The sequence below is a fragment of the Megalops cyprinoides genome, chromosome 1, assembly GCF_013368585.1.
Source record: "Megalops cyprinoides isolate fMegCyp1 chromosome 1, fMegCyp1.pri, whole genome shotgun sequence".
Lineage (NCBI taxonomy): Eukaryota > Metazoa > Chordata > Actinopteri > Elopiformes > Megalopidae > Megalops > Megalops cyprinoides.
This window is the reverse complement of record NC_050583.1, coordinates 39,264,890-39,286,748: the sequence shown is the minus strand read 5'-3', so window position 1 is coordinate 39,286,748 and position 21,859 is coordinate 39,264,890. Positions and strand designations below refer to the sequence as shown.

The 21,859-nt window shown below is 44.0% G+C and overlaps 1 protein-coding gene across 1 annotated transcript; it reads right to left on the bottom strand.

Annotated features, from left to right (window-relative positions):
- Window positions 1–1,400: 1,400 nt before the first annotated feature.
- Window positions 1,401–20,690, bottom strand: LOC118783036 (zinc finger protein 652-like). Its single transcript, XM_036536699.1, has 6 exons — window positions 20,443–20,690; window positions 8,978–10,499; window positions 6,501–6,648; window positions 5,632–5,747; window positions 4,321–4,465; window positions 1,401–2,613 (listed from the first exon to the last, which is right to left on the bottom strand). The coding sequence occupies exons 2-6, from the start codon at window positions 9,923–9,925 to the stop codon at window positions 2,039–2,041; spliced, it is 1,932 nt and encodes a 643-aa protein (XP_036392592.1). The 5' UTR covers window positions 9,926–10,499; window positions 20,443–20,690; the 3' UTR covers window positions 1,401–2,038.
- Between the last annotated feature and the right edge of the window lie 1,169 nt (window positions 20,691–21,859).

The following is a 21,859-nucleotide window of genomic DNA, read 5'->3' as shown; positions in this document are numbered from 1 at the left end:
TGAATTGAACTTCTGGCACATCCAGTATTAGGCCACTGTAGCTGAATAAAGTAACCCTGAATAACCCTGTCACTACAAGTTCCCCAAACGTGCTTTCAGCTGAGCAGTTACAGTCGGTGATTTGGTGAACCAAAAACAGCTGCAGGTATCTGCTGCTGTATCTGTAAAAGAACCTGAAACTCCTGCTTGTCCACTGCTATCCATCACTGACTACTGTAGCCCACCCACCAAGAGACATGGGTGTGCAGCAAGGTCAATCATTTGGACATACACACTTGCTGACAATGCCTGCTTATACATGCAGTGACGTTCAGTATGGCAACCCAGAAGCCAGACACAGAAACAGACAGGCAGACAAAGAGACAGACAGAAACACACACACACACACACACACACATACATAAACACAGAAAGAATGAAGGGTAAAATTCCACCTAAATGAAATCCAACAACAACAATAAAATAATAAATCAGGTCTCTACTTCCTTATGTCCATTAGTCGTACTGCACAGGAAAGTCACCAAAATATTACCAAACAATTTTGCTTGCAAATGTTTATTCACTAAAAATAAAATAAAGTGGGCGTTACGTATGATCTATATCAATCTGTCTCCCCTTCACTCTTGGCTAAGCACCAAACAGCCTCAGGGACTGACAGAACAATTCTGCAGAGATAGTGTCCAAATGCATATTTTTCCAGGGGAAAAAATAGTTTCTAAAGCATTCCTACAGAAGTACACAAATGAGTGTCCCCACACATTTTAGTCACTTCTTCATTTAACAGGACTCCCTGTTCTGTTTTCTGATAAGCCAACATGAGTGTGTATGACTGTGCATATGCATACTATATGTTGGCAGTCAAAACAAAATTTGCTGAAGTGAGGAATTGGTAGTGGTAGTGGAGTGGAGATGTATAGAGGGGAAAAACAGACATAGATGATCCTGTAATTTAATGACTTTAATGCTTTTGACTGTGAAGCTTGACAGGACCTTTCTCTTTGCTGCATTTCACCTTTACAACAGCAGCAACACTGCAATAAAGCAATAAATACCATCCTACACCCAGACGCCTGCAGTGTACTTCCAACAGTGTCATTTACCAACCTCACTCTTTGTCCTCCACGTATATGGCCTACTCACAGCCACCATTAAGGACTACAGCTGTCCTGTATTGAGTGGGGCTGCAATTAAAGCAGGATCACAAGGCTGACAGTTGACAGGATTAAACACTAAGAGGTCAATCCAAGCAGTTTACATGTCACTTCAGTGCCAGCCAAGCAGCACAAACACTCCAACATTTTGTGCTGGAAGGGTAAGCATCTGAAGTACTACAAAACTCTTCATCGCTGACACTGAATTCGCATATTACCTTGGAATTATAGTTTATATGTAACGGTGCATTAGTGTTCAAAATATGCTGAGATTTTGTACTTTGGAGAATATGAAATGTTGGAATAACAGAAAGGGTAAAAACATCATCCATGTGAAGTGCATGCTCTGTTGTGTGCTTGGGTAGTGCACAAAATGAACCCAAACACTAGCAGTATCCACACACTCTCACATTCACAGAAAACCAGGCAGAAATATTCACTAATGTGATTGTAAGTTTTCACAGAAACACCATTCAAATAAAAGATGAAATGGGGGGAGAGGGACCAAGCAATCTGTCAGTACTGTCAGAGCTGTAGAGGACTGGGAGGAAAAGCATGACACAACTGTGAGTGGAGAGACCCTGACTGGAGATGGATTATCACTTTCAACCCACCCTTGGCACATAGTCTGCACACCTGGAACATTCCAGAGGATTGATTACACACTGTGGACATGGAGAGGCCCACTGCCCACAGTTGGAAAGAGGTGATAGCTCCTCCCTCCCATGAGGCTCAAACACACAAACACACACACATACACTCTGATTCAAATGTGTGGTCAGAGAACAGAGTGGGAAAGTTCATACAAGATATCTATACAATATATCTATATACGTCTGCATGTAGGAATATATATTTCTCTGACTGTCTTTATGCACCTCTGGTGCTCAGTGGTGCTGGGGAGCGCCTGTGCTCTTTTCAGGCAGGTCCATGTGTCGCAGGTAGCTGTCCTCATGCCCGTGGTGGTTGAGCGGCTCGCTCTTGAACAGCGCGGGGGATGGGGACAGGTGCGAGACAGGGGGAACAGCCAGGTGGTGGTGGGCAGCGTGGTGGGCGAGGTGGTGGTCCGACGTGTGCGAGTGCAGGTGCTGATGGGAGAAGGGGTGGGCTACTGACCGGGGGGGGAGGGCTCCGCTGACGGGGCTCAAGCCCAGAGGTGTGGGAGTGCTGCAGGGCGGGGGAGTGGGGACAGAGGAAGCGGCGGTGGGGACGGAGCCAGCGGACGAGTGCATGGAGGGAAGGGGGAGAGGCAGCGGGTGGCTGGTTGGGGTGAGAGTGACGGGGCCGGTGACCAGGAAGCACTTCTCCTTGTGGGCCTTGAGCATGTTGGAGAAGCGGAAGCGCTGGCCGCAGATGTCGCAGGGGTACGGCTTCTCGCCCGTGTGGGTGCGGCGGTGGCGCTTCATGTTGGGCCGGCTGGTGAAGCTCTTCCCGCAGATCTCACAGATGAACGGCTTCTCTCCTGCAGGGAGAGAGGGAGGAGGGAGAGCAAGAGAGCGAGAGATTGAATCAATGACTCAGCGCTTCACTCCACAGTAAATGCATCTCACTCACACATGATGATGGCATGGATGGTACTTTATCCAATTCCACTTCTGCTAATTAAATTGTTTTCGAAGTTCAATAACTAATGCTAACCCAAAGCCTTGTTCTGAATTGTTCTCAATTTGATTTATTTAGTGTACGCATTGACCATACAGTCGGTTTAACTTAATCTGTGTTAATTCAAATCTCCAATGTGACATTTGATCTTCCTAATGCCCTGTCAAGCTGCTTATCATTCATGCCATCTGCTTCTCTTAAGACTTAGTAACATCACAGACTACACCAGTTTGAAAACCATCATTCAATTCGTGAAGCAATTTGGGAGCGACTTGGTAAACGAAGGGTGGGACTGAATGGAATTTTAATGCACACGGCAAGATGTTTTTAATACCATAAGTTTTTATTATGATATGTAAACTGGTTGTTTTCAGAAACATCTGCAGTATTGAACACAACATTCAAACGACCCTTCAGGAAGTAAGCTTGACACCCCTGACTTGAATCCTCCATCACTTTTGGCAACCGAGCACAGTACAGAAGAAAGGGAACAAGGGCAGTGGGCTCAAGCCACGCAGTGGTTGAGCATCAACACTCTAGCAGAAGGTTACGCGACTGTGCTTCTGGCAGAGATTATCTGGTGCTAAGTGTTCCTGTGCTGTGGGGGGCAAGGGCTGGATGAGGACTGTTTTGACAGAAGGTGGGTATTCAGATAATGAGATAATGACTTGGAAAACCAAACCAGCTTTAACTACAAATTTATACTTTCAAATACTTTTTTTTAAACGTACATGAAATATGATCATCTCACATGTTCATGGTGGGGTACCGGGAGTGTCATGTTAAATTTATTTTTCTGTGTTACGGGATATTTATGTTGGTTGAGAAGGTCATGACACCATCTGCAGCATTAGCTGAGATTGACCACAACACCTTTGGTGGTAGCAGCCATGATGAAATATTTGTCATTCATTAACTGATTCACCAGCATACGTAGCTTGAGACTTAAGTAGCTCTTTAAACATATCAATTACCAGGCATTTATCAAAATGTGCTGTATTTCTCCTTCTCCTTCCTTCTCCTTCCATCAATACTGGCAACACCTTGATCAGTGGGAGTCACTGCCATTTTGGTCTCTTAAAGGATGTTTTTCTACATGCTACTGAAATATATTCCCATGAGAGTAAAGCTTCATAACTAAAACCCTAGAGGTGTCACTCAGTAAAAGGGCATCTTTTAAGCAAATAGATGACCTTAAGAAACTGAGTGAGCTCTTCCCAGGTCACACAGTGGTAGTGATTCTAGCAGTGGGGAGGAACTACTAATCCAAGGCTTGGGTTATTAACGGCTGTCTTTCTTAACGTCTTCTTTTGATGGTCCATGACACCAGCATTTGTGCTGCATTAGCACCATTCATTCACGGCTATTCAGACACACACACACACACACACACACAGATACACACAAACAAAATGAAGTCAAGTTGCCCAAATAAACTGACTTTCAAAGGTAAATGACAGAGACAGAGCTAGAAGAGACAAGTACAACAATCTACATGAAATATCCACAGCAAAATTAAGTTCCCGTGAGTGTATATACTGTATGTGTATGTGAGTGTACACCTAACCTGTGTGAGTCTTCATGTGCTCGTCGAAGTACTGCTTCATGTTGAAGTCCTTGCCGCACCACTGGCACATGAACTGCTTGTGTCCGATGTGGATGCTCATGTGGGAGCGCAGCTGGTACTTATACTGGAACCTCTCATCACAATTCTGCCACACAGAGAAAAAGGAGAGACCACTTGCTTATCGGTGTATACTAAGACAAACAAGGCTGTGCTTGTGTCCTGCATTACTGTATCGCCATTCGGACTGCAACACAGTCCGGAGAACAGACAATATCAGTTTTTACTCAATGCATGATATTAATCAGCTGTCGCTGCCTTATTTCTGTATCATTTCATTCAATTTTACAAATTCTAACTTCAATTTTGCAAACATGGTTTTTCTGCATTCCTACTACTGGCAATTTCCTTTCCCTCCTGACTGCAGGTAGCCAGCGCAAAACAAGCATTACACACTCTATTCCAGAATGGTAACCACATATCTACACACAAGCATCAGTTAGATCAATGCAAGTTCAGGAACTGCATCACACCAGCTGTCATTACCAAAGAGCCTAAGGTGCCAGGCAATGAGTGTGCACTCTGACTCAGCTACACAGCATGGAGAAAATGAATAAAAACCTGAAATATGTATGATTCTTTTCTGTCTGCATACTGGCAAAAGACTACTTTTTATGCTCAAACAATACACTGGACCGCATGGATCCCCACACAGGTAGTAAGTGAATGCTACTGTGAAAAATTTAGGCTAAATTTAAAGCAAGATTCCTAACTGGAATTTAAAATAACAACAGGAAATGAACAGGACACAAAAAGTCCATTAAACACAAGGCACTCTAAAAACCTCAACAATCTTTCCCTATTAGTGTAGATAAACCAAGCTGAATTTTTTAAAAGACATAACATCCATAAATGCCCGACTGCGACAGAAATCTCTCATTGGTTGAAGGCTTAGACCACTGAAGGTTTCTTCAATTACAGTTAGCACCTTGAATACAGAGAGTGGTTCCTCTTCCGCAATCACACATCGAATAGAGTCAGACGAGTAATTAAGAGTTCAGGTGGAATTACAAATAAAAACTTTAGCTGCTGAGGACAAGGACTGAGAAACACTGATGTGTGCTCTAATGCACTGCATGGGCAAAACTGACCTGTGTTCAGATCTAATGATGTTCTCAACAATTAGTATCATATTGCAGCAGATAACTAGGTGCAGCATGGACACGTTAAACACTCGGGTTTCTGTCACTGTGCACTGAATCATAAGGAGCGTGACGGAGTTGGCTTGTGCGCTGGGTCTGGGCGGGGCCTCACCTCGCAGCGGAAGGGCTTCTCTCCCGAGTGCTGCAGGGAGTGCACCTTCAGGGACATGCTGCGCTTGAAGGACTTGCCGCATGTCTCGCAGGTGAACGGCATATCCTTGGTGTGGGCTGCAGGGGCAGAGACGTGGCAGTGAGAGCAGGACAGACAGGGCCAAAGTGCAGAGGTACTGATAACATAAAAAAAGGGGGGGGGGGGGGGGGGGGGGGGAATTGGTTATCCAAAACACCACATACTGAGGCGAGCCAAACCAGTTGAGACACAAACGCCCCTTTCCGCCGAGGTAGTTCAAGGGCCGGTTCGAAGCCGGTGCCTAATCAGCACAAAGAACAGGCTCTCGGTCAGGAAAACTGGTTTGAAAGAGGCACCAACACTTGGTTCTAGACGCTGGTCTAGAACAAAGAACTGCTATGTCAGGGGATGGGGGCTGGATTATTGTGAGCAATAAGACCAACTAAAACTTTATGACCGCCATTAAAAAAAAAAAAAAAAAATCAGAGCTAGTGTAGCGTCTTGGCGCTTGTGGGAAAGTGGAGACGTATACAGATGTATACAGTGACGTTATAATGTGGCTCTATGGTGGCTTTCTAGCCCGTGAAAAAGCAAACCGGTTCTTAGAAGGTTTACAAGTCGAAGCAACTCCGAACTGGCACTAGCAACAGCCCAGGACTAGCACCTAGTTCGCGTTGGCGGAAAAGAGGCCAGAGAGTGAGAGGAGGCCAAACCCTTAAAGTGTGACACCTTTGAGTGGGACAGGAAACAGGGAGATGAAAGGCTAAGCCAGGAGAGGAAGGTCTGTGACCACGTGAGACACACGGGCACGGAGAGAGGAAGCAGGAGGAGGCCTCCGGGGGCTCACTTACCGACCATGTGCTTACGGACGTGCGCCATGGTGTAGAACTTCTTCTCACAGATCTCACAGGCAAACTTCTTCTCCGCATAGCCATGCACAATCTTGATGTGCTCATGCAGGGACCACAGCTTCTTGAAGGACTTGTTACAGGACAAACACTGTCGGACAGGCCAGACACAGACACATACAGAGCATATTTGTGACTTGCTCCCCCTCACACTTCGCCCCAGGACAGATTTTTGTTCTTTTTTGTGGCCATTCAAGGTCTCAAAGTTCCGAGGCATTAGCTGGCCTGAATTACCTGTCTGCTTCCTTTGTGGTGAAAAGATACACTGAAGCACTGGTGTACTTTCCATAGTTTTTTTTTTCACTCCCTCAAACAAGTGTGCCAAACCAAAAGCAGTTTTCAGACAGTAAACTAAACAAAAACTTTTCCCCACTGGGTTAAAAAGTATATAAACAATCATGCGTGAACATTCACTACTCCACTAACGCATTTAACAAATGTAAAATGAACTCACGCATTAGCTCTATTTCGAGGAGCCTCTATATACTACTCTATACCCTATACTAATACTCTATATGACATGATTTGCTGCACAATATACACATTTTGAAACAGCTCTTTAAAAGAAACTTAAGTTCCGGGCACAAAGCGCCACTTGCAAGGATTACAATAGTGCCAGGCTAATGGTCTGACCATCCCAAAAGGTACAGACCACTGACCATGGCACTGGAAATTTTAAAAAATGAAATGACACAGTTTTGTACTGCAGCTAGTCAGAGTTTGATCTGAGGCTCTGCTACGTGGTACCCCCCCCCCCACATCTATACATTGACTGACGCTTATCGTAACACATGACCACCAATCAATTAATTCACATGGCCTGAGCGTTGGACCCACTGACACCAGCCCCGATAATATTAACCATGTTCAGTTTGGTAAAGTAACCACTAAAACTCGTAACTTACATAAAGAGCACGAGAAGGAAAAAAAGTTTAGGGATTAAGCAGCAAAATGAGCAAATGCTCAATCAGCAGTTGAAAGAAGGAAACAAATCAATGCTGTGAAAACTGTACAGCAAGCTATTGTCCAGTTGCTTGTTTCAACAAACATGATTCAGTTTCAACTGAATTACTGATTGCATTTGACACAGGAAATCAGAGGGTATTACAGCGCACTGGGACTGCTCTCTGGAAAACTATATGTAATGTACATTACAGTGATAAACTGACATTCATACCAATACATATTTTATTAGAATCTGAAATTCATTTGCATATTTTCTGGAAAAAAAGGTATTTTAACTGAACTCTGATTGTTTAACGGGATACACCGAACACATACACACAATGGTTCACAATTTTATATATCATTTTTCAATAGATTACAGGTGCCATTTAAATAGTATTTCATCGCAAAAAATACACAATAAAAAGCAATAGACGCAGCTGAACAACACAAACTAAGCAAATACTGTACACAGCGGGGAAAAAACTGAAAGGACTGAACTAGCTATTTTTATAACCAACTTTGCCATTTCTAACAAGACACGACGTGAATCGGACGCTTTCTTACACAGTGTTCTGGCGCCCTCTACTGCCAGTCATAAGATACAAATTTACCATGCTCCACTATCAACTTTGTTACCCCTCACCAAACCACTGCATATCAGTAGATTAACAAAAGTAGTTAGTTCCAGCGATGGGCACTGTTATAGTAGTATTATTGCCTTACAGGGACACTGCATAGGCTTTTGACTGCTGGCCACCTCAGAACTGATTTAGCAGACCTACAGCAGCTGGGATTATCCTTTCAAATGTCTGTTGGACTGTGCTTAATATTCAACCCCGCGAAGAACCCGGCACGCAGCCTCCACAGCACTCCTGTGTCACACACTTACCTGCACGTCCATCAAGCTGCTCATTTAAAGACACATGCCGTACCAGTCAGAAGTTTGGACACGCTTTTCTGTCTTTAGTTTTACCATTTTCCACATTTTAGGATATTAGAAAAGACACCAAAACTATGAAATAACACAAATCAAAACCTATAACTTATCTTATATTTCAGATTCTTCAAAATAGCCCAAAAAATTTTTTGGAAAGAAATTCATACATAGGCATCAACTTCATGATTTATATCTGTCAAAGAAACAAATTTCAAGCACTTAAACATAATTCTTTAGATCAAAGTGTCTTTAAATGCATGTTTCCAGTTATCTTAATCAGGTGCATCCAAACTTTTGACTGGTACTGTATTCAGACATGAGCGAAGCAGAGACACCGAGTTCAGCGCCAAGAGAAAGAAAGATACGAATGCTCTCCTTATAACACGTGAATCCAAATTTCTGCTCACGCATCCAACTTCGAAATGCCAATGCCGGTGCAGTGTAGCAGTAAAGAATGAGGTGAGCCCGGGGCAGTGTGCTGCACTGTACTGAAAGGTACTGGCAGCGCAGGCCAGCTGCTCAGCTCGCACCATACCTGGATGTTCTGCTCGCAGTCGGTCTGCTGGTGCAGCGCCAGCTCGCTCTCCAGCACAAACTTCTTGCCGCACTTGTCGCAGATCTGCATGCGGCGGTGCGTCACGTTCATGTGCTTCTCCAGGTACCAGCGGGTGTTGAAGACGCGCGGGCACTTGTCACACGTCAGCGTCTCCCGCTCTTCTCGGTCGCCCTTGCCCTTGCCCGCGGGCGCCAACGCTGCCGAGGAGGGGACGGACCCCGACGAGGCCCCCTTGAGCTGTCGGGCCAGCCGCCGCCTCCTCTTGGGCGGCACGGCGCATTTCCTCCGTCCCCTGGTGGTCATGCACGATGCCACTGCGCTGGCGGCCACCATCGCGGCCTTGCGGGTCTTCCGGGCGGGCTGGCCAGAAGCGGCGGCTCCGACTCGGCCTCTCCGGGGCCTCTTGGCCGCTTGCCTCCGGCTCTTGCTCTCCTCCTCGTCTTCCTGCCCCTCCTGCTCTTCCTCGGGGGTTTCACGCTCCCCCTCCTTCTCTTCCTGGCCGGACCTCACTTTCTGGGACTCGGTGGAGACGGCCGGCTTGTTGTCCCCCTTCGAGACATTAAGCGTTTGGTTGTTCAGGTTCACCTCCACGATTATTTGCTCCCGCTTGAAAGTGTGTTGCTCCTTTTCCTGCACCTCCTCACTGTCCTCAGTGCCCTCTGCTGGCTGAGCAGCCTGGGTGCTCTCCTGCCTGCCATTCCCTCCCTCCCTGTAGAACTGCTGCTGCTGCTGCTGGGGACTCACATGATGGGGGGGAAGCTGACCTGAGACCTGCTCTCCCAGGGGGCCTTTGGCTCCCGTCTTGTTGTCCACCAGCCCCGAGTAGGGCTTTCCCCCTGCCTCCCGCTTGTACAGGTCCAGCTCCTGGGCTGAAGGGCGGTAGTAGGACTGGGATGCTTGTGTCCTGTGGCCATTGTCCTGGGCCATCCCTTCACAACCCCCAGACAGAAAGCTTCTCCTCGAGGTTCTAGCGGGATTTCATGTAGGGAAGACTTTGAGGAAGTGGGGAGGAGGGGGTGGGGGAGGGATGAGGGATGCTCCTTGGTTCCAATCTTTTTTTCCCTGCTTTTAACTGCCCTCTTCTTATAGTGTAAAGGAGGGGCAGGGTCACACTGAATCCCCCCACCCCTCCACTCCACCCAAAAAAGAGGGAGCAGAAAACAAAACCAAAAACGCTTCTAAACAGAAAAAGCAGTTACATGTGACCCAAAGATAAGAGAAATCTGAGGAGTGAAAAATGACTGTACTCCAGATGGGAAAGTGAAAGCGGCAGCAGGCAGGGCAGCTCTAACTGGCCATCTCGACGTGCAGTGGTGACCAGAGCGAAGTCAGCAGAAAGACGGTCCGGCAGTGGGCAGCAATCAGCAGGAGGAGCTTCTCCCTGAGGGCAGCGCGTAGCACACAGCCCTGCTTTCACTGACTGTTACATCCATGCTAGCTGCTGCTGTGAATCAGGGGAAACCAGCTGGTTTTGTTTCAGCAGCCATTGGTGATCTGAGACCTGTGGGCGAGATTGACAGGGAAAAAGCCTGTAAGTAATCAGAAGGTGGCCTCAATGCTGTTCTCTAAACCTCACTGCCAACTGTCCCAAGGATATGGGAGTTTTAGTGTTCACCTAAGTACAGCTGAACCATGGTGACCAGTGACAGGAAGCTATGGAATCTGATGATGATTCTACATATGCATGTTCTCCCAGTGGTGAAAATGCTGTAGATGACACCCAGAGTGTATCCACCGCTTTCAGGAGACGATGGTCTCTGCAGAGGAAATTTCTCAGCCTATTCTACAGGAAAATCGTTGATAAATATCTGGCTGGTGGGAGTTGCCAACAACATTCCCCACAACTACAGCATGTATATTTCTTTGAATCAGGCAGTGGGGTCAGTACCAACTCATTTAAACAGTGATGCTGTTGTGGTATGACAGTCCAATCACAGCTGTCATACTCAACCCAACTGAGTACAGCTCACTGTTGCATACTTTCTGTCAATGAAGATATCATCTTTGTGAGGTCCCTGTTCAAGTTTCTGTTCTGTTTATTAATGTTTGCATCTGAAGCCTTTAAACTATGTGGAACAAGGTTTATAAGTGCCTGAATTGTGTCACGCATGACCTGTCATGAGTGGTACTGGGTTGACAGTCTACACATATTCTACATGGAGGCCTTTTCCCAACTGGCTGTAACCCAGAACCCCGTTCCTGACCCAAACTATGATGTTATGTGACTGACACAAAATAGCATCGAGGCTCGTGTGCTCCTTCATAGTTTCAAGACTTCAAGACACATTTCCTCTTTCAGAAAACACCAACTGGGCACTGACACCCAACAGAATTCTTCAAGGTCTCTGTTAGTGTGTACAGCACTTGTGCAGACTTTATGGACAACAATGATATTAAATGACTCAAACCTCCAGAACAGAAAGAGGCAGAGTGAACACACTGAAGACCATCAAGGTGACGTGTCCAATCTGCTATCTCTTATATCTGAAGGCAGGAAGCAACAATACAGAAGTGAAAGGAAAAACAGAGTTTTGAAACTAGAGCAATTATTATACTTGAATGTAGCCTCTGCAAACACGACTAAATTACATTGCTTCAGGTGAGCCCTCTCCTTCGTACTGAAGCACCAAAAGTATTTTTTGTATGCCATCACTACTCAGCAAGAAGTCCTGAGATGAGTTATGAAAGCAAGATGAAAACCACTGTAAAGTCACGTTAAGTCAGAAGACAGCAACTCACATTCCTCCAGAGTTTAAATTAAAATTTCTCAGAGTGTTACATTTACATTTACATTTATTCATTTAGCAGACGCTTTTATCCAAAGCGACTTACATAGGTTACAGTTCTTTACAATGTTATCCATTTATACAGCTGGATATTTACTGAGGCAATTGTGGGTTAAGTACCTTGCCCAAGGGTACAGCAGCAGTGTCCCAGTGGGGATCGAACCCGCAACCTTTTGGTTGCGAGTCCTGCTCCTTAACCACTATGCTACACTGCCGCCCTTAGCCTTAGCCGTGTTAGCTTGCATGATGTCAGATATTCCTCTTTATTGTACTGTAAGGGCCTCCTGCATGATGCTAGATCTATGCGTTGCTCATGGCTTTCTGAGGTTCAGGTATGAGAATATAGGAAGAAAGGGGGTGGGTGTCCTGTGTCTCTCACATCCTGGCTGCTGAGCAACAATTTGAAACCGAAAACAGGCAAGCCAATAATTGTGAAACAGGTGCTAAAATTGAATATAATTAGCAAATTAAACAAAGTCAGAAAATCATTTCAATCAGGAAAAAATGCCACTGTGCATGCACACTTAATCCCATGGTCTTTAACAATTTGTAATTAATTGCATTGCTGAAATGAAGCTCACTAGCCTGGAAGCTGTGCTGGTGTCTCGTTTGTTCTTCCTTTCAGAAGGAATGCTAAGGCGCTGTTCTTTTGAGTTGATTGAGACATCTACATCACAATGAACTGTAAATGGAAAACGATTCTTGCCATTGTTCTGGTGTAGGAAGCAGTGAAGACAGAAAAAACAAAAGACCTGAGGTGTTTGAGTTCACAACACTCTCTTCAACGCAAACTAAGCTCTTGTTTAAAACCAGAGAATGTAGATGCGCTCTTGTTCCTTCACAGTTTGCCTTTCAAAATTCAAAATCCTCTGACCTGCTGCTGGAGTTATCTAACTTTGAAAATGTTGTACACCAACAATTACTGAAAATGTTTGGACAGTTGAGCTTGGAAAATAACACAGAAGCTGTCTTGATCAGAAGTTCCAATAAAAATATAAATGAAAATTAAAATTAATTTAATAAGGACTGTAATCCTTGTAATGGACTGTAAACATTCGCCCATTATAAGAACAATGTCACTGCAACAGCAAAATGCTTCATTGAGAATAATAAAACCAACATTGTGTGTTGAAATGCAACAACTTGCTAACAGCTTGTTGAGGTAGCAGGATGGCTTCATATTGACCTAGCCCTATTTCCCTGTCCCATTTACATTTTTTATGTCATTAAATCAAAAGATCCAAACTACATACGCAATAAATATCTCTTAGCAAACTAGTGCTACACAAGGTCTGGTAGCATCAAATCTGAATACAGCTCTTTACAAGATTCCTATGAGATTACGTTTTCATATCATTTTATCTTTTCTTGTGCTCCTGTTTGCTGTTACAATTGCAGCACTGAATTTATTGTCAAGTTTTGCCTACAACAGATAAGCCAATTGGTTTAAATTAAGTAGATGAGTAATTAGGTGGTAAAGATAGACCAGGGACAACGTGATATGATACGAAGCCAAGAAACCCTGGGAAGTAAGAAGATTGTTTCTCTGTCCTAGCAACAGTTACTAGGACGGAGTCCTGACTTAAGGTCAAATGGTTTCAATTATTTGCTGAACTGGATAAAATGAATGTGGCACCTGTGTTTCTGCAGACAGATAACCATTAAATCGGCAAATTAAATCGCTTAAAATATAATGAACAAAAGAGTTAACTTTCACATGGCACATTAAAGATATATACACTGTTGAGTTAAATGTTAGAGTAACTACTGTTGAGACATACCTAAAACATTTACAGGAGTGGGCTGCAGTGTTGCGTAGTGGTAAAGAGCAGGGTTCGTAACCAAAAAAATGCAGGTTCAATTCCCTGCTGGGGCACTGCTGCTGGGGCTAGATACCCAGAACTGCCTGAGTACATCTAGCTGTATAAATGGGTAATATGTAAAACTGTAAAAAGCTGTTTAAAGCGGGACATCTCTAGACACCTCATCTGGATGAGCATTTTCTTCTTGTTCAGGAACAAACATCATGCACATTTCCTGGCATATCATGTTAAACCGTAGCTGGAGATGATGAAAAGGTATTGTGACCTATTTGGTTTTGGTTTCACGTCTCTTAATCCCTTTCCCTTGTACAACAAACCAACACTTTTTCAATTATGTCCTGGCTCACATGGCAGTCTCTCCCGCAAGGCCTGAGGTCCACCTCTGGGTTTGTTAATAGTTTTAACCGCTGACAGTCACTTCCCTTCAAAAGCAACAGCGCAGCGCTGAGGGTAACCCAAATCGCTTCCACATGTTCTGCCCAGGCACCTGCCAAACCTCCCCCTCCCTCCCTTACTGCGGTCACTGCACATGCTGACAGTCTCAGCACCAGCATGCTTGGAGCACATCGGAGGATTCCATGCTTTTCACATGAATGAGCAATTTTGGCAAAGTTGCTAAATAAATTCAATCAAATTCATTTATAGCCAGTGGTATCTTGGGCAGTCAATGAGCAGAAGCTGTACTGCTGTTGTGCCTTTTTGGCAATGTACTTAACCCAGATTGCCTCAGTTAATATCCAATTGTATAAATGGATAACAAAATCATAAGCTATGGCAGTCACTTGGAGTGTCTGCTCCATCCTCGCTGTGACCATGTCTCCTTCAGCATACCACAATTTTATGTAATTTTTGTGTTGGTGCTTTCAAACCCTACCAGGGTATCCTTACAAAAGCCTCCTGACACAACGCACCAACCTGCCACTAAATCACGTGAAGGGAAAGATTCTGGTGTAAAAGCACACTGCCACAATCACAGCTGTCATAAATGAATTGTTTCCTGTGAACCCTGGATTGGGTGAAATTTTAGGGTGTGATATCACTGCTGTTTCAGACAGCTGCAGTTAGTCAAAAGATAATGACATGTGCACTATTAAAAGCAGTGGACACACATCCTCAGCAGTTACAGCTCACTAGTTTATCCCCTAAAACACATACACAGATGGAGACAGGTTTCCTGTGACCCCAGCGGCGTCAACGGTACAATGGCTGAATGCTACAGTCCCTGATGCAGCGGCTGGATGAGGAGCTTTCACAGCAACAACCGAAACCGGTCTGTGTGAGGCTGGCTGACGTGTGGGAGGCACTCAGATTTACTAGCACTGGAAGCGTACAATGCAGCAGTATGAATGACCAGAATCTGTAGAGGGCTACTGCCATTCTCTTTATAAGCTGATGAGAGGACCCCATCTGTCTGTAGAGAAATGGGAGGCTCCTGAATGAGTGGAAGGCACCATCTTTTCGGTACACACAATGTGAGGAAGCAGCTGTTGAAATCTGACTGGACTAAGGTAATACAACCCACTACATAAATAATATACCTGAGAGAGACAATGTGAAAATTTGCACTTTCACCACTGCAGTAAATATTATTTCCCAAATTTCAAGCACGCAACTGCAGTTGAGCCTCAATGATGTTTTTAGGTAGCTAGTCGCAACAGCAATCTCTGGTGCTCTCCCATTTCAGATTTAAACCTTCTCCCTATATTGGGTGATAACTGTGTTTTAGAGGGAAAAAACAGTTAGGTTATTTTTACTGCTATTAAAAGCTCATCCCTTTGCCAACCCAGAATCCCTCTGATGCTCAGCAGGAGGCAGGAATCTGAGAAAAGGCTGATGGAGACGAACCTTCTCACCTCTCAGGTTTTATTTTGGGCTGTTGCTCCAGGGCTCTTACTTTCAGAGTAATCGGGTGAGGGGAACGGAGCTACCTGAAGTGATCGGGGCACCTTGTGGGAGAGTTAGCACAGCAGGCAAAGACAGGAGAGGGCCGCAGAGAAAACAGAAAAATAAAACGAGAACCTGCACACAGACTGGTCTGTCATGTTACATCAAAGGCTGCCAGTTCAACTAGTACATTCTCTTAAAATGGTGATTACCATCATCAGTTTGACTTAAAGGCCGCGATTAAACACATCCCCAACGCCGGTGTGAACTCCTATAAATCGCACCCCCCCGCTTCCATCTCCCCGTTGTGGTCGATGGTGTGATCCAACATCTCTGCTGTGCAGAAGGCGGATCTCTCTTCCTCGCCGAGAGGACCAGATAAAAATAGCAGTGAGGGGGAGCAATCGTGCTAAAGACTTCAGCTGTGTGAGCTGCTCTTCACAGGGAAGAGCACCAAGAGAGGGAACGGCCGGAGCAGTCACAGCGAGGGGAACACCTGTGGAGCAGGGCTGCATCTGACATTCACAAAGTCTCTTCCTGCACTGACATCCAAAATCACGCATATACATTCCTGCCCTTTAAAACGCTCAGAAAGGCCAAAGGAAGCTGTGGTTTGGCTGGCTCCAGACACTCTCAATGGGAGTACAGGAAGTGCCCAGAGCCACTCTCAGGCCTTCTCTCACTGGGTCTCACGGCAGCACAATGCAGCATGTGACGCCCGAAGGGGCTTTCTTCAAAGTGAATTTCAGGGATGGAAGTGGTGAGACCAACACACAGCCTTTTGATCGTCGCTGAGCTTTGTGTGTAAATATACCAAGAATACCAGTTAAGAGGATAGGAAGTCAATCGAAAACAGCGCGGGGACACTGTAAAAATATGTAACCCGGTTGCAAGAACTTGAAAGTCCAATCACTACTACATTAACAATGTCGTGATCTCAAATTCCAAGCTGAAAAACATGCATCCTTCCAATGATACAGTCAGTTCAAATCTTATGTCCAAAGCTGATTTCTAAGAATGGATATGAAGAATTCTTAGTCACCATTCTTTCGATTAGTAGTAGCTCATTTGTTGGCAACAACTGACAACTGCGGCCACTCTTTCAATTTACAAGACTTTTTTTTGTTTCTACAAAACATGTCAATAGTTTTTGGTGGCATACTGAATTTCACACCTTGCTATTGCATTACAAAGACAAGCCCTATCCGGCTTTTGCGAAGATTTTTCCCCACACTGATTGCTAAAATTGTTCTTTTGGGGGTCTGACAAAATGCATTTTTATAATTTGACAATCAAAAGTCTCCTGTTTGGAAAAAAAAAAAAAAACAGGGGGAGGGGGGTTACCTTATAATCAGGAAGGAAGCCACAGATAGTGGATCAAACTGGTTATAAATGAAAAAAGGGAAGGTTCATCAAGCTGGTCTATCTGATCACTAACACATATGCTGTGAAGTATAATACTGAACATATGAAATGAAACATTATGCAGATATGTAATTCACTGCGTTAAGATATTTAGATGATCTTCCCACTTAAAATGGTAACTTGTGATCACTTGAGCAACACTGGGAGACTGCAGGGGAAAATGTCTCTTACATTTCATTTTTTAAAATATGAGAGACTGCAAACCTTTGCTATACTTGCATGAACCCAACAGCTATTTTCCACGCTACAAGTCCAACATTGCCCCTGGAGGACCCACGATGAACAGCGTACAGGCGCATCTCCCAGCTGTCAGCTGAGGGCCTCATAACAGGTGCACTTCTTATGAACACAATATGCCTGCATCGCCAGGTATCACTGTGGCAAGCAAATCACACTTTAAGCTGACTGTTGCCTGATATGGATTAGAAAACCTTAGCTCAGCTGAGGAACAACTAGATCTTTAATATCCTTTTAATAACCTGATAGAGGTGGAGGTTGCGTCCCAAAACCACTCCTTTACACCCAACCCCCCTCAGCATACTATGCAAGTAAGCACTTGTCACCACCCTCTCCTCGCTCTCTCCTGGCTTGCAGTCCTGGGGGAATGTTTAACTGTATGAAAACTCCAAACAAAACAGGAATATGGGTCAAGTGAGGATACAGCAATGTACGTTTTTTCTTTGTTACCAGGAAACAAGAAGGGTCTTCCCTTCCTGGGTGCTTGCTGCCCACTTTTCCTCTACTGAAACTTTATTCACACCGGCATTTTTTGTATTGCCCTCTTGATTTTATCTTAGCGTGTCCTGTTTACATTGCACATGATTTGTCTGGGCTACATTGTTTTGCTCTAAATATGTATGCTCTCGTCATTTCTATGGTTATTTTTATGATACTTTTAAGGTGCCACTTTAAAAGTATCACAGGTAGGATGGTAGGAAGCCAAAAACCAGACATGAAACCATGAAACCGAGTCTTTGAGACAGTGGGCAGAATGCATTCAGTGCAAGAACAGCTTCATATAGCGAACCAGAATATAGTTTATCATGCTGCAACAAACAGCACATAATTTCCACAAAGTTCTCTCTTGAATACATTACAGGGGAAACTTTTCTTTGTCTGTGACCACACATCTTATATCTTTTCTCGTGTCAACTTCTAGACAGTAAATTTCAATGATAAATGACTGAACCAGACAAACCATGCATATTACCTTGTCAGAAGCCACTGGTTATTCTGTGATTGGTAGAAATCCTGGTTAAATAACTCTTTCAGCTGTAAACCAGAGATCAAAACGACATTCAAAAAGATTGTTCCAAAGTTCTAATAATGGATCTGTTTGCCAATTGTCAGCACCAATTGAACAAATCACAGACTGTTCACTCAAAAATTAATCAATATAGCTTAAATTATACACAGAAAACAACAAACATCTCAAATACTGCATAGATAGGAACATAAAATAGCTTTACTCTACATTCTGCAACTGCCACTGCTTTTAACATGAGCCAGTGCAGGGTTTTTTTTTTCCCCATTTTAAATGTGTTGTTTGTTTTGACGTTCTCAACCAGATCATCTGTGATATGATACAACTTTATCAAACTGGATCCATTCCAATCTACACCAGGTCTATGAGCATAAAATGACCCACGAGGACCAAAAAACTGGGAAAAGCACAAAAAAATCACACATGGCAGGAGGGCGATTTACGTTGACAGGCAGTATATATATGTTATTTATTTTAACGATTAAAGGAGTGACAGAGATTGCATTAGAGACAGGGTGTCTGCATGGTGCTGAGACCATATTTGCTTCCTGGCAAGTCTTAAATATCTAGATGAGTGCTCTGTCACCAACTTCATTCAAAGGCTCTCTCTAATTGTGTTTAATACATGCACCATATAGCCGAACAACAGTGAATGAGAAAATGTACAGGTACACTGGAAACTAACATCACAAGCACAGTTCGACACGGCTCAAATCCACTAAGCATTAAACCAACCCAGTCCACTAACCTGACGGATATTTAAGCCACAGCACTTACACGCGTCACAAAATTTACACGGAGCGGACAAGCCTTTACCAGCAATACTTAATCACTTAATGCGCAACAAACTTAAAGTTGCAACAGCCCCTCCACACAATACTGAGGGGTCACAGCTTTTCTTTAGTCTCCACCAGGAATTTTACTTCAACGGGAAAAAAATGCATGTGCACACCCCATCATATAATGTCAGCTGTCAAATGAGTAGTTTTTTTTTTTTTTTTTCAATTATAATGCAAGATTTGGAGTGGGAGCAAACGGTACTGTCAAACGCCTTGCCAAAGGTAATAATGTAGTACCTGCATGGCTGGTAAATCTATCCATCTACCATGACACATGGTTATCTTTTCGCCTTCTCATTGGGGCAAAGAACTATGGTGATAACATCCAATCATGAGACAACCAGGGTGACCAAAACTTAAGTCACTGGCGGTTGTGACTACGTAGCGCAAAACAGTCAATACACGTCAACCAAGAACAAGAATATTTTGCGGGAGCAAAACACCTTGTTACAGTGCGTGCAAATGCAATTGCTCGCAACGATCTAGAGAAATAGGCCTAAAGCAACTAAATCAGGGCTTGCACTCCCGACATTTCAAATCGGGAGATCACCAAATAGCTCCTTGGATAAAGGATCAGACAGAGCTCTACAGTCTCGTCGAGGAGAACAATAATAAATAATCTGATATATTCATGGATGCAAATGGTTAAATGTTAACATAAGCATTAGTAGAAAGCCCGTTACAAAGATTGATACCGTTATCGCAAACTAGCTGTGTTATCTAGTCACTCAAGCTCGCCAGCTGCATCAAGGATAATACACGCACTTTTCGCAAAAAACACACCTAGTCAACCAGTTTTTTCTTAGACGAGCACAATGTAGCCAAGTAGCTAAATCGAGCATGTCCTGTAATACCTGCTACGAATAGAAGAATGACAGCCAAGTCGGGAGCTAACTAACTTGGCAAACTAGGTAGGTAGGTTGGTAGCTAGCTACAAATCCTCCCTCCTCTGGAAAGACTCTCACTTTTTAAAAAACCCTAAAGCACCCAGGCAACGACACTGGCAATTCTGGGATTTGCAGATTTATACAACTAACGTTAGCTAGCTAGATGACTAACTTCGCTGTTCGACACTGCACTTACATGCAAGTTAAAAACATATGTAGATACAGACTACCTACATTAAACCTATTAAGGTTAAACAGAATTAGCTTGGTGCAGAAGATTCTAAAGGTTGGAAAGCTAATGTTAGCTAGCTAACATTAGCTGCTGGGATGTCCCTCTTTCTCCCACAAACATTCCGCTGCAGACTCAACACAGACGACATACACTTAAGACGTTCTAAATGCATTTCCAATCGTCTTTATCGTGGCATCTGTCCCTTGAAAAGCAGCATTGCTTTGCATTTTCGTCTTGGGAAAAGGCTAGCTAACTACCTAGCTAGCTACTGTAACTTGTAGCTAGCTTCAGTGTTGCTACTCACCCCCGTCGAGAGCGCCCTCTCCCACATTCTTTCCTACAGAGCTTATGTATGGCACAGGATCTCACAGAGTGCACAGTAAAATTCGCACCATATCGCCTCACTCCACAATTCTACTGCTGTTTCCAAAATCCAGCTGGCTAGCTGGGTCAATGTTATTTCAGTTTTTTATTTTACCCCCCTTAACTAATGTTCTCACTGCCTCTGGCCGCATCGCTACGTGGCTGGCCTAGGTTTCGCGCACCACTCCGTGCGCGTACTCGTCTTCAATTGCTGGACCTTCTGATAAGCTCAGTGCCCAGACAGCTGAGTCGTGCGCGCGAGGGAGTCGCGCGCCTGTGGAGGGTTTGCTTTCACGCTTCTGTCCTCCCAAGCGAAGTACACTGAGGACAAATGTACAAAACAAGGTGTAGGCTACATCTTTATAAATTACCCTTGACTGAAAAGAGACCCATAAATATAGCATCTGTACACAGAGTTATTACATACAGAATAAAATTTTGTCACTCTTGATAGTATACAACCCATATATGAACACCATACATGACATCACGCTTTAAAATGGGAAAAAAAAATGCAAGCATGAACCTGCAGCGTCTGGGAGTCATATTTCACAGCAAAAGTATCTCTTTGACCATATGAGTAATTTCAAGCAGCTACATATGAAACATGTTAAATAAACTGCAACTACTTCAATCAAACCAAGCAAAACGGTAATGTACCACAGTAGCAGTTAAGTTTTGGCTTGTTTTTCCTACTATCAATCGGCTACACAAACAGAAACACAAAACATAATAAAATTATGATGAATGTGCACGCTGCCCTTACCTTTGGTTGCACTGTGGCATGGGGAGTTGGCCCAGGTGACAGGTGAGTGAGGTAGTGAAGGCATGGGATGCACTTATATTTTTTAAGGAAATGTGTGCATTTGATCTTCCAACATCATCCAGTCTAATCTAACCTTACTATCTTTCTCTTACAGCAGCATGTTTGACTGTGCTTGCCAGGAAGTTAGTGGAGAAACAGAATCTGTTCCTGAACTATACTTAAACATTTAAGGCTAGTTTACATGAACCTCAAAGTAAATACATGTTTTTGCCTTAGACATTCAAATACAACCATATTGCTTTTGGGGATCATAGTTATATAACCTGTGTCTCTTTCTGTGAATGAGATGGTATCTTTCTCATCGTTAGAAGCACCGACACTGTCTCCAACATCTCACTGCCATTGGCAATCACTGGATGAGACAAAAATTTCATAGTTACATTGCATACACAACAAGCATTGTATCTGGAGTCAGACATGTGACAGCGCTACCATGTACTAAATATAGCCATTAGTACAGAGCGTGTGTGCCCCCAGTGGGTGTGTGTAAATGTTTCTTAATTGTTCTGCATCCTTCCTGTTCATTCATTTC

What these genes read in the sequence shown, in the direction of transcription:
- LOC118783036 (XM_036536699.1), bottom strand. Translation starts at nt 9,925, where the DNA reads ATGGCCCAGGACAATGGCCACAGGACACAAGCATCCCAGTCCTACTAC. An exon ending in CGTCCGTAAGCACATGGTCG is followed by an intron (nt 5,748 to 6,500) that starts GTAAGTGAGCCC and finishes CTGCCCCTGCAG; the next exon opens with CCCACACCAAGGATATGCCG. An exon ending in GCACATGAAGACTCACACAG is followed by an intron (nt 2,614 to 4,320) that starts GTTAGGTGTACA and finishes CTCTCCCTGCAG; the next exon opens with GAGAGAAGCCGTTCATCTGT.